Source organism: Nestor notabilis, unplaced genomic scaffold, assembly GCF_000696875.1.
Source record: "Nestor notabilis isolate BGI_N333 unplaced genomic scaffold, ASM69687v1 scaffold29636, whole genome shotgun sequence".
NCBI lineage: Eukaryota > Metazoa > Chordata > Aves > Psittaciformes > Psittacidae > Nestor > Nestor notabilis.
The window spans coordinates 7,171-20,095 of NW_009932900.1; the positions used below are offsets into that span (position 1 = coordinate 7,171).

General features: G+C 41.1%; 1 protein-coding gene across 1 annotated transcript; it reads right to left on the reverse strand.

Moving 5' to 3' along the window:
• Positions 1–3,582: 3,582 nt before the first annotated feature.
• On the reverse strand, positions 3,583–12,018 carry NIM1K (NIM1 serine/threonine protein kinase). The gene is made up of 3 exons (XM_010016613.1): positions 11,605–12,018; positions 6,290–6,558; positions 3,583–4,329 (listed from the first exon to the last, which is right to left on the reverse strand). Exons 1-3 carry the CDS (start codon positions 11,894–11,896, stop codon positions 3,583–3,585), a joined length of 1,308 nt encoding a protein of 435 aa, XP_010014915.1. The 5' UTR covers positions 11,897–12,018.
• Positions 12,019–12,925: the final 907 nt, after the last annotated feature.

Genomic DNA, 12,925 nt, shown 5'->3' on the forward strand with positions numbered 1-12,925 from the left:
TCTTTTGCTTGCTCTTTCAATTTAAAATGACTTGAAACTTACACTGTTAACTTCTACTGTTAACTTCTACTTTAAACCTACACTGTTAACTTCTACTTTAAACCTACACTGTTAACTTCAAGTGTGTGGCAAGCTAGTCCAGGCTTTTCATGTTAGAATTCTCAGTGCCTTGACAGTAAGCCGTCAGTCTTCGGAATACTGCACTTCTCTTTCTCTCTACTACCTTCCCTGTTTTCTCCCAGTCTGCGTCCCATCACCCCATTCGTTTGGGAAAGATATACAACCAAGTAGCATTCATTGCTGGAAAAGAATCTCTCTTCCCTGTCAGAATGATTGGATCAAGAATGGCTAGACGGACAGGTGGCTTTCTTCCAAGAAACTTTGTGACCTGCTGTGTTAGTTACTATGGAAATCCTCTGAATGCTCATAATGTGTGTTTTATACCCGCTTTATAAATCACAGCAGCCTGGGAGGAAAGAGGAGAAAGAAGGGAGGTAGGGATTTTTTTCTTCCAAAGATATGAGTTCACTGATCTGGCATCTTTCAGTATTGTCTAGTAGATCCCATGTGGAGTATTGTGTGCAGTTCTGATGTCCTCAAGGTAAGAAGGACATGCAGCTGTTGGAGGATGATCAGGGGGCTGGAGCACCTCCTATACGAGGACAGGCTGAGAAAATTGGGACTGTTCAGCCTGGAAAAGAGAAGACTGTGTGGAGACCTCATAGCAGCCTTCCAGTATCTGAAGGGGGCCTATAAGGATGCCAGAGGGGGACTCTTCATCAGGGATGGTAGGGGTAGGACAAGGGGTAATGGTTTCAAACTTGAACAGGGGAAGTTCAGGTTAGATATAAGGCAGAAGTTCTTTCCTGTGAGGGTGGTGAGGCACTGGAATAGGTTGCCCAAAGAAGTGATGAATGCTCCATCCCTGGTGGTATTCAAGGCCAGGTTGGACAGAGCCTTGGGTGACATGGTTCAATGTGAGGTGTCCCTGCTCATGGCAGGGGGGTTGGAACTAGATGATCTTAAGGTCCTTTCCAACCCAAACCGTTCTGTGATTCTATGGTTCTATACTTATCTAAGGCAGCAGAGTTTTCACACAGGACTTCTAGATATTATGGAGCTGTTTCAAATGGCAAACGAAGAAAGGGAGAAACATCAAACATCACTGTGTCTGGAGCGCTGGCCTCTCACTAGTCTTTATATAGTACATTTCTGAAAGACTATTTCTAACTTTGAATTTGGCTTTGTATCCTGAAATCATTCTGACTATAGGTGATATTGTAGAAGTAGGGTCTTTTTTTTTTCTCCTTTTTTGTTTTTTTCCCAACATGCAAGCTAAAATTTTGCAACAGGTAGATATACCGTACTATGGGGATTCCATTCTGGTAGATTTTTAAAGCCCAGATTGGAAATTAACTATGACATGAGCCTTGTAAGCTTGTAATATATACATATTTAAATTGAGCTAATGTACAGAATGAAATTTTGTTGAATTTATTTCTTTGCTAATTCTACAAAGCTGCATTATCTAATATAAAGTAGCAAAAAATTATTTGTCTGTTAAATTACAACTTTTTGTGTGTAATGAAGTGTTTGTATTATCTGTCACTCACTAGGATTTGATAACTTGCTGTATTTGTACAGTCAAGCCTTGGTAAAATAGTTGTTTATTATAAATTGATGGATACTAATCTGTTTGTTCTGCTGAAAATGATGGAGCAATGATGCATGATGATAGTGTTTGCAAGTACTTTGATTTAGGTTGCCCTCGTGAAACTTAATCTTGGCACCAGAAAAACAAATTGCCATGGAACAAAGTCCATTGCTGGCAGTGGACAAGCCAGGAAGTGAGCTACTGGCACAAAGTTATCACAGGGGCCTCGCGGTTTGTGAGGCTGATCCTTTATTAAAATAAAGTTTGAGATACTTGAAACCTGCTGTAGTAGTGCTGACTTGTTCGGTTTTCAGGGTGAATTTTTTTTCTTTAACAGGAAGAAAAGAGGAAACTGTCCCTGTGAAAACACGAAGTTGTGGGTTCACCAACTGGATCTTTCTTCTTAGTATCATTCCATTACAAAAGTGGAAAGGGGTGCTTAGGCTGGTGGGAAAACATTATTGTAGGGCTGTGTTTCAAGATAACTTAATGCTTTCAGATGGAAACCGTTTATAGTAGAGAAACTCATTCCCAGCTTATGAAATACAATTCGTCTTTATTACTGTCTTATGAAAGATGGCATTGTTTTATCCCCCTCAAAAATCTGTGAAGTGGGATTGATTCTTGCTTTGTACTTACCTGAGCCTCACCGAATCCCTGTTTCCCAGGTGTGGATTTTCAGAGTCTTTCTGTGCCTCATTTACATAAATTAACGCTTTTAAAGTCAACTCATCATCTCATCAGTCCCCCATAATACATAACACATCCTGCCCTTAAATTTGAAAGCACCAGCTGTACCTCTCTAACTCTTGAATTAGTTTACTTGCCTTAAGCAAAATAGAACAGGCTTTACCTCTTAGCTTGGGCATGTCAGCTGTGCCTGTTCAGAGAAGGACAGCTACTGCACTGTTCTACTGTTTGCATTGGAGCTTATGGGGTTGAAGATGAACACATCAAATAAACAATTAAAACTGAAAATCAGAGTATCTACATCTCGGTGATGCTTAGAACAACTGGAGTTGTCAGGCCATCCAACTTATAACTTCCAGTGGTCAGAATTGGCTTTTGCTTCCAAAGTAGTATGGCAGGAGTTGGCACAAGCCTGTAATGCTCAATCTTTAAGTAGATTTTGCTATTGGTTGCATTCATCTTACTGGTACTTAGAGCTAAAGCAAGAATTTAAAACTTGCATGAGTTTTGGAGTACACTTAAATCTTTCTTTATTGGAGTGCAGCTGGAGTCCAAGCAGTTCTAGACTGTTGGAATCATCCAAGTAATGGAAGGTGGTAGCTCAGTAGATGGTAACCCAACCAGTTCTGCAATAGGAATTGTGACCACACAAGTAGGGTTCAAGCAGCATATCCTAATTTGCCTTTTGTAATTGTGACAAAATGGGAACGGTGGTCAACAACACCACTGCTGTTTTTTAAATACAATTTTAAAGCCCACAGAGCTCTGTTATACACTTATCCACGTTCAATTTGCTTAGAAGCTTTAAAGAAGAATTTACAGTTGTTTAAATTATGGTCTGGTTTCTGCTTAAGTTTAGTTTTCTGCAAAAACTGTCCTGGTTTGCAGTGGTAAAGTTGTGTCAAGCTGAAGCACAACTTCTCAAGACATTAGCTGTAACATGCCTGTAGTATGTTAAATGCGGTACTGTTTGATCTTTACTAAAAGGTCGCCTCTACTGATGATCCCTTACCTGTTTTACTTGCTGGGGTTCTTGTACTGCTTATACCAAGTCTCTGGAGCAAGGAGCAAACAAATGAGTGAGAGCTCTGTATCTGAGCGCTTCACTGTAAGTGGAGAAATGCAGAGGAGAGGAGGCATTTTTGGTTTATTCAGAAATTACACAAAAAGATGTAATGCCAGAACTTGTGAATAAAACCCTTTGTTAAATATGCTGATTATAAAGCCTGCAGTGCAGTTTATAAAATAGAACATAGCTTGGATGTGTTCTTCGTCCTGCTGTAAGAATGGATTCCTCCCCTCAGGTCTTGTTTGGGGTCTGGATGGGACATGATAGGAACACATTCGAGTGCCCTTTTCTTCTGAACTTTGTGCAGAACGATTCTGTAGACCCCCGTTACTGAGCTGCGTGCATCTTTTCCCCGGTTGTTTTGAATGTGCTCTTCTGTGATTCCCAGATCTTCCAGAGTATTTTTCACTTCAATGTCTTCCTCTTTGAGCATACTGATGTCTGATAAGTACCTTGGATCCAGTTTAAAGGGCTGTAAAGGTTTGGGGTACTGTATCCCTTGCATCCATTCGCTGTTCATGATAAGTTTGACAGAGTATCGTTTGGTTGGTACTGGCTGAAGGACTCCTTTTATCAGTTTCTGGCAAGTTTCTGAGAGGCAGGAAGGCAAACTGTATGTCCCTTCAAGAATGCACTTTTTCAGTTTGGCCACTGTATCTGCCCGAAATGGCATGATCCCCGTTGTCATGAAGTATAACAGGATTCCCAGTGCCCAGATGTCTACATAAACGCCAACGTAGTTTTCATCTCGGAAGAGTTCGGGGGCAGCATAAGGAGGAGAGCCACAGAAAGTATTCAGAGTTTCATCTCTTTTACTTACTGTGCTGAATCCGAAGTCTCCCACCTTAACGCAGGTGTTACTGGTGTAGAAGACATTTTCTGCTTTCAGGTCCCGGTGAATGATATTATTTTCATGCTGTAGAACAAGAGGAAAATTTGGTATTAGCTTGTTCACAGGAAAGTTCTCAATGAAACTAAAAAGTTTAGTATTTAAAGAAATTTAACTTAATTCTCTACTGATACAAAACCAATAGGGTAAGTAGAAAAGACGGGAAGAAGGATGCTAGGTTTTTAACGATAGCAGTCTCAACTTGTTAACTAGTATCAAGTACTTCATGAAGCAGATCTGTGATGGCATCATGGCTAATCCTACAAGACTAGGTATCTTCATGTGCAAAATCTGTATTTTCAGGGTTCAGAACCCTTGCTTTAGCAATGACTACATTTCTGTAATGACACAACTAACAAAAGTAATTGCAATTTTGTATATATTGTAAGCTTCTGGACTTACAAAGTGAAAGTGTTTAGTTCACCAAGTGAACGTAATCACAGATAAAGTAAGAAAGTCACTACAGTTCAGTTGCATGATCTAATGTTCTGTGAGCAGCTGGTGGTGGCAGGAGGAAAGGACCATGCACTTGTGCCTTGTGGTATTTCTTGTTGCAGGACACCAAGTTCAGTGGTGTCTTCTAGTTTTAGAGTCTAAAATAAGTACATACACTGTAACTTGTACCTTTTTTCACCTTGGAAATGCCAGTTACAGCCAAGGACTCAAACTGAATTGTCTCTGCTTAGTGGTGATGTACCTGCCTCGATTAGCGAAGCGTTTAGCTTCATCTTTGAAATAGCAAGGAGGAATGGATGTGTCTGAGCACTCTGCCCAACCCTTGCAGGTTACGAGGCGCAGTATCTGGAGGCTGTAAGGAAAACCTTCAGCATCCTAAGATTTTTAAACTGTCATCGATAGCAGGGATCTTCTGTCCTTGTTGTGAACTGGCAGCCACTGAGATGGGATTTAAGTAGCCTGAATGTGATGGCTTAGCAAAAGTAAAATGTTTTGCAGAAGTCCATGTTTACAAGTGAAGAGATTGGCCAGCTTGGCAGATCTGGGCTTAACGCTAAGAAATAGATGTGATCTTAAAATGTAAGTTCCAGTAGCTGCAGAGTACCTCTCCGATGGAAAAGGTGTTGAAGCTAATCCAGCATTTACAGGAGATTGATAATTTTGTCAAAACATGTAAAATATGTGTACAGTTTATACACGAGCAGCTTGTACTGCAGTTTCTGTAAGTCTGACTGGAGAACACCCTTGCTTTTGACTTTGCCCGCGGCTATTACGTGGCAGGAGACTACAAGCCACCGGGGGGCACCCTGAGGCAAGTTTTAAACACCGCTTTTCGTTTCTCAGTCTTGCAGACCAGCCTCCCCGTGGTTTTATGCTGTTGTTTGAAGTAGCCGTAGTTACCACACAAAGTTCAGAGGAGATGGTACTGAAGTAGTTAATTGCTTCTCTTCTGCCTTTACAAGATGCTTTGGGCTCTACATAAATAGCATCGTCCTAAATCCAGATACTGAAGACTAGGCAAGGGTGAGTGACTTGCTCGGTGTTAACTTCACAGGTTTGTGCCAAAGCAAGGATTGGGAATTAACTGTCTTAAGTGCCAGTCTCCCACATTCATTAATAAGCAAGCTAGATGTCTGCAACACCTGACAAGCCTCTAGTGTGGAACACTTCTAGCAGAAGAGTGATTGATCCTATGTTTTGAAATAGCTGGAGGGAGGAAATGAAGATGTGTTAGCTGGCACCTGCACTAACTTAAAGCAGAGAAGCGAATGCTGTTGCTAAAGGCATGGTTCCACCCGCCAGGTGAATCCCAGGTCAGTCTCCTCCCTAAAGCTGTCAACAGAGAGCAGTAACTGGAGGTGGATGTGAAAGCTCTCTCTGGTATCTTTAAGACATCTCTAGCTGTTTGCTTTTCAGAAACATGGGCCTGAAATCTTGGTAGGAGCAAACCTACTAGTTGAAAAGCAAATGATACATCTACAAACTCCGCTAGCGTAGTGAGGGGCAAGGCATCTGTGGAAGATCAACTTACCATGTGCTTCACAGCAGACACAATCTGGGAGAAGATTATTTTACACTCTGTTTCTAGCAGCTTCCCTTCTGTACTGATTTTAGTGAAGAGCTCCCCACCTCCTGCATACTCCATCACCAGGTGCAGTTTTGAAAGCGTCTCCACCACTTCATACAGTCTGATAATATTTGGGTGGTGCAGTTTCTCCATGCTGGATATTTCACGAGACAGCAAACGCTGAGTCTTCCGGTCTAGCTTTGTCTTGTCCAAAATCTTTATTGCGACTTTCTCTGAAAAGAAAAATGTTCTGTTGTGTTGTTAATGCAACAGGCACAGATGGTAATTCTACCTACTCACAACAGTCCTTGGTTATAGAAGTGCAACAAAATTCCAGCTCTTATCAGTATAAACTAATCTGCAGAGGCCTGCTAAGCCCTGCAGTGTTTCACGCACACCTATGCCCCTGTCTACGACATCCTACTCGCTGCTGAGGTAGCAAAAGTCAGGTAGTGTATTGCAAGGGCTGATCAAATCATCTGCTGTCTTAGTGTGCTCTGCTGCTGTCAGGCTCATGTGCGACTGATGGCCACAGTTGCAGCATCTGCTTTTGGTGTCTAATGCTGGTAACCACAGAAAGTCTGTGCTTTCTATTCCATTGTCAGCTCACTGCTCCTCAGATGAGCCAGGCCTGAGCTTGGTACTTCCAGACTAACAGAGGTGTCAAATGTACGTGCTTTGTTTCAGAGCAGACGGACAAACTTGGTGAAATTTTGGGTCTCTGGTGATAACCCTGCAAGATTATCATGGAGAGGTGTTTTTAAGTTGGTGAGACTTACTCTTCCCTAATTTCCTATCCCATACCCCCATCCTGAATTCTCCGTTACCAAAATCAGTGTTGTAGAGGTTTGTCTTTCTCAGGATAGCTGTGCCAGTTTTTCCAACAGGTTCGTGTATGAGTAGTTCTTGGTACTGTACAGAATACAGGAAAAGTACATTTTTATGCCTGTATGCCACAGTGGGCCATGAACACACATCACACACAGATTTTGAGGAAGGGAAAAAACACAGTGGGGTTGCAGAAGTTGCAGGGATCCTGTAAGACCGCGAATCTAGCTGTCTTATGCTGTCCTGGTAATGCAAAGCTGCTGTTAAGTTCTACATGTGTCTGTAGCCTATCTACAGTGAAGCCAAGGGCCGCAAACCAGATAGATAGATACACATTTGCCACTGCACTCTATCACCAGAGTAGCTCAGAGCAGAATGAGAAGGTCAATTGCAATTGCCCTCATGTTTCTGTTTTAACTGGTAGGTTATGGCTTTTGTCTACACTCTACTGAATGCAGCTGGTATGTGAAGGATTAGACTATTTAAAATAGGTTTACAGTGGCTTTGTGTAACTTGTCAGGACAGCAAAATTAAACTGGAACATGGCAATAAAAACAACTGTTTATTCTTGGGAAGAAGGTTTTTCCCCAAGAATATCTTAGTTAAACATTCACAGATTTCTTAACAATTAATCACTTCCATTAAATCTTTCAGAAGAAAAAACCAAAACACTTCACCTTGGTATCGAGTACATAGGAGTAAATTAAAAAAAAAAAAAATCAGTATTGTTTACTTTCTGCTTTAGGAGTTAGACAGCTATCACATTTGTACATGTGTTCTGGGATAAAAGCATTCAAAATGTTTTTTACTAAATATTACAAGGTTATTTAACTCAAGTTTAGTATTACAACATTATCTAAAGGAAGTGTTAAGAATACCGATGCATATATCTGTACAGATCAAGAAAACTCCATGTTTGGGATATTTACCTTTCTTAGTAACATACATGCATAAACTGATCTCCCTACTAAAGAGCAGATTTCCAAGCAAATGTGATTTTTGTGAAAGGTGCTGAGTTGTCCATTGATGTGCCTATTGTCAGCAGGAGCCCGTGCTGAGACCGGGCAGTCTTCCCCATGCTGCTTCTCTCTGACCTGCTCCATGTTTTCTAGCGAGCCCCTTAGGAAAGTGGTACGTACTCCTGCGTGGTGCTGGTGGTGAACTGGGAGGAAATGCAGCTATTGAACGGTAACAGCACATGACACCGATCCTGGCAGAGCTCTGACTGATGACCTAGGGGTGAAAGACTAAAATCCTTGTCACACTGGTAGTGTATTGATCACCTAAACCAAGAGGAAAGGGCATCCTTAGGTAACATTTGCACAACTAAATGCTTAGGATAACAATTCTTACAATCATAACTATGTAATTGCATCATTACATCTTGATTTATAAAAGTTGGGGCATTTAGGCTTTAAAAAAATTATGTTCTTCTAGGTTAAATTCCTTCCCTTTCCTTGCACCGAAATTTACTACTCCTCCTGGTCAGTTTTCTTTCAAAGCTTTAAAAGCAAAAGGGTGTGGAATAAAAAAGAAAGAAAGAAAACATCTAAAACAGAAGAGTCTGATGCTGTTCACATGCAAGGACTGAGCTTATTTAAATCTGCATCATTGCAATTGTATATGCATGATATGCAAAGAAAAAAGAAAACCAGCCCCCCCAAAGTGTAAAAAACCCAATACCCTCCTTTTCTTTTTTTAAACTCATTCCATGGTTTACAAACCCTGAATTACCCCTGCATGGCAGTAGTGCTGAACAGAAGGGCATTTTTAGCAGCAAGCTTATTTACCAAAACACTAAAACTGAGTAGCAAAAGATTTTAATTGACTATATGCAGTGTATGCTGAGGTTTAAAAAGAGCTAGCTGAAACCTTAGAGAAATCACTTCAGGAAAAAGTGGTGTGTGCTGTGATGGCAAAAGGAAACAAAACACAAACAGAACCAAGTTAAAATTGCTTGGGCAGCAGGAAAGAAACATGGAAGCTAAGTGCCTGGACATAACTGCCTTTGCAATTGATGTTTCACATTAGACTGGGTTTTTACTAGCTGTAAATTTTGGATGCTCTTAATTGCATCTATTCAGCTGTGATTTCACACTACATTTCTCAGCTGGAAGGTACCTAAAACAAAGGTTACACAGAGCTTGGTAACCTAACAGTCCTTAAAGCAACTCTGCAGGTCTCTGGAGAAAAACTCTGCCAAAATTCAGGTTAATAAAGTGGGCAACGCGTCTGAATAACCCAATGCACATGATGGCACCAAAGATTTTTCCTGTACCCCCTAAGCAACCAAGACAGCCCTTATGAGAGAAATAAGTTTCTTCATCCCTTCAACCAGTATTATACTGCAGTTTTTTCCTTTCTCCCTTTAGAAAACTTCTTCACATACCCAGCTGCAACAGATCATGAGGGACACAGAACAGCACGCACATGTAATTGTTACTAATGCTCATCCTAGTGAAGAACAGAATTGTTTCCTTTTTTCATACAGGGTGACATGGAAGGAGAAAAGAGCATGCTTAGAACTTAGCACAATGACAATAACTGAAGAGCTGAACAGCCCCCCACACATACTTCTTCCCCTACCACAGGGACTCAAACAGCATTAATAATGAAGCCTTTGTGTTTATATAATCAGCAAAAAAAAAGCTTGTACTCATTAACACTGTGCAGGAACATCACTTCATTACCAACACAATGGTGAGCATCCACTGGAAAAAACAGATTCCTCTTTGTGGGTGGTGGGGTGTGTGTGTGCATGCATGTGTGCACACACGTGTGCATGTTCCCATTCTCCTGTCCACCTACTGTACTTTATGAGGACAGATAAGCTCACAGCCTGAGCCAGAAGACATTTATCTTTAATCCTTCCTTCCTCATGACAGTTGCAAACTTAGTATCAAGAAATTAATTCCTTGCCCAGTGAACATTTTAGCCAAAAAAGCTACTAGCAAACATAAGACAAAATAATTTGAGATATTTCTGGTGAATAAGAACCTTTGAAAAAATATTGGTTTTGTTTTGGTATTTAGTTTATTCAAACTTACTGTATTCACTGAAGTTCAAAATTTTTCAATCAATCAGCTCTATTCAAATGTTAAAGCATCCTGTCTCCTAAGTAAGTTTGACAGGTAAAAGGTTCACCCAGACCAAATTTATAACTTCCTTTCATTAGCATTGCTACTGTTCCCAGTACAGGAGCAGCATTTCCTCCAACAGTAAACACAGTTTTCTCTAAAAGAAAAAAACCCAAATCACTGTGGGCCAAGCAGAACACAGATGCTTTTCTGAAACAAGCCAAACCGAAAATTCACACCCCATTAAAGCAACCCTCAGGCAGGCTTAGATTTGGAAAAAATAAATACCATCAGTTCCCCACTTTGATTCCTAGTGCAGCAACTACTGCACATGAGGGATGAATGTGAGCTTTCACACCTCTGCAGTCTGGGCTGAAAGAGGTGGTTAGAGAAAACAACAACAGGTAACAGTGCATGAATGCTTTGGGGTGTATCTCATTCTCTTTCCTGTAAGATGATGGAGGGAAGAGAAGTCAATCAGATTGGAAAGCTATGAGAAAAAAGATAGTAGAATACAAAGATGTGGGGAAAACCAGCCATCCCTGAGGGAAAACAAGAACACTTTCTGTTATTGTCAGACAGGCAGAAGCAGAAGAGGAGCAGGAGAGAAGTTCTTAGTTACACCTATAACTGAAGTCTCCTGCAGTTACCTCACCTTTATAGTTCTTCCTAGGAGCAGCATATAGGGTGCTTCTCCATACTAAAAAAAAAATCATTGATAACTCAACATAAACCTTGGATTGGCTGTACCAGAGCTCATTTCCCTGCCCCTGCTCAGTCTACACTTATAGCCCTGTCCCAGCTTTTTACAGTATTGAACCACCTGCACATGAGTCAGCAAAGCAGACACAACATTTCTCACCAAGTTTACTGTGACCGAATATAAGCTTTGTCCATACACTAGTTAAAGTGGTGATGAAACAAAGGAAGCCTGGCTAACCCTGTCAGTGGGCAGCAGCAACCCTGGCCAGGCTGCCCTCGGGGTTCACCATGTACAGCCCTGCAGGACGTGAGCTGGGGCAGGGAGGAGGGCAGAGGGACAGGACAAGTTGTAGGAGGGAAAGCACAACACCACACTTCAAATTGTGGAGTGTTTGAGGCATGGCATGAGATGTGTTAACTCCAGGAAGCGCAGAGAAACTTTTCTTGTAATAGTTGCCATCTAGAGAAAATGTTTATGGTTTCTTTAAAACCTGATCCTAAGCATTTACCTGTGACAGTACTATAGATTCATTCAACAACAACAAAAGAAGAAACATACAAACTATATGTGTATTTAAGGTTCAGACAGCATCTTTCTTCCCAAAGAGGGCCATTTGTATACATACGGAACTAGGGCATCAGCACACAGGCGACCCACACAGCAGTGCCTACCTTTGATTAAGGAATGAATTCCAAGCTTCACTTGCGAAAAATTCCCACTTCCTATTTCTCCTCTGACTCGATAGAAGCCAATTCTCTTTCCCAGGGTTAATTCTTTCACCACTTTTTCATTCTGGGACATATCATGCATTAGTTTCTCAAATGGGGTCAGCCTGTGCTCCCTGCCCTCTTCATATCCTTCATAGCACTCCGGGTGCCCATCGTCTTCTCCACTGTCTTCACGATGCCACCTGGAATAGCGATGTTTTCCAAGACTTCCTCCATTCATATATCCTGTTGTCATAGTCTATAGGGTAGTCACTTGCCCATTTAACAAGATGTTCCAATAAGGAGTTTAAATGAAATAACTCTGCATAAATATGCAGTCCTGCACATAATGGACACTGTGACAAACTTAGCAAAAAAAGCAGCTTACCGACAGTCCAAGGATTAGTTTGGAATCACTTCAGAAACAAATCTGGCACATCTACATATTGCAGTTCTGTTCAAAATCAAAGATATAACTGGAAGCTGTTTATATCCATCTCTCACTAAAGGATTTAGTACATCAGGATCTTAATCTACAAGATAAATCAGGCTTTGCAATTAAAACCGTAAACTTTGTGCAAGAAAGCAGCAAGTTGCTGTCTATGCAGTACCTTTGACACATGCAAAACATTTGACACAAATTTTCAGGCTTTAGCTTGCTGCTCTGAAAACTTAACTTGATAGATAAAGGTCAGACAAATAGCTGATTAACTGCTCTGAATATATCCAGATGTTTCCAGTTCATTTTTAATAGCTGACCTTAAGAGAATAGTTCTCCTTGAGTCTGGTACCAGTCCAAAAGCTGAACGTAAGGTTTGCCTTTGTTTCATTCTTCAGCCTGTGAGCTTGTCAGTGTGCCTTGGAAATGTCACTGTGCCTTGAAGCCTTGCTGTAAAAAGTTTGCTGCTCCTCTGTTTCCTTCCCATTGCAGGTTTAGCAAAGCAACTGACCCTGGAAGACGACAGGAAAAGCATAATCTGTGCACCAGGCAAAAGAAACGCTGCACCTCACTATCCCTGCAGTCACATGGCAGGACAATACAGGATTAAGTAACTGCAATGTCACGTTAGCCCTCCTTTACTTAGATGAGCTTTCTTTAACGCCTTGAGCCTTCTCAAAATTTTGCCAGACAAATGGTGTTCCTAAGCAGACAGATGAAGAAAGTCATTAAAACCTTTACATAATCACTTTGCTAAATGACAGCACATCATACACCATTTCACCAATTTAACTCTGTTTGGCAGCACAGATGAACAAGTCCTTATTCTATATACATAAGCATTCA

What these genes read in the sequence shown, in the direction of transcription:
- NIM1K (XM_010016613.1), bottom strand. Translation starts at nt 11,896, where the DNA reads ATGACAACAGGATATATGAATGGAGGAAGTCTTGGAAAACATCGCTAT. An exon ending in AATTCATTCCTTAATCAAAG is followed by an intron (nt 6,559 to 11,604) that starts GTAGGCACTGCT and finishes TTTTCTTTTCAG; the next exon opens with AGAAAGTCGCAATAAAGATT. An exon ending in TGTCTGCTGTGAAGCACATG is followed by an intron (nt 4,330 to 6,289) that starts GTAAGTTGATCT and finishes CTTGTTCTACAG; the next exon opens with CATGAAAATAATATCATTCA.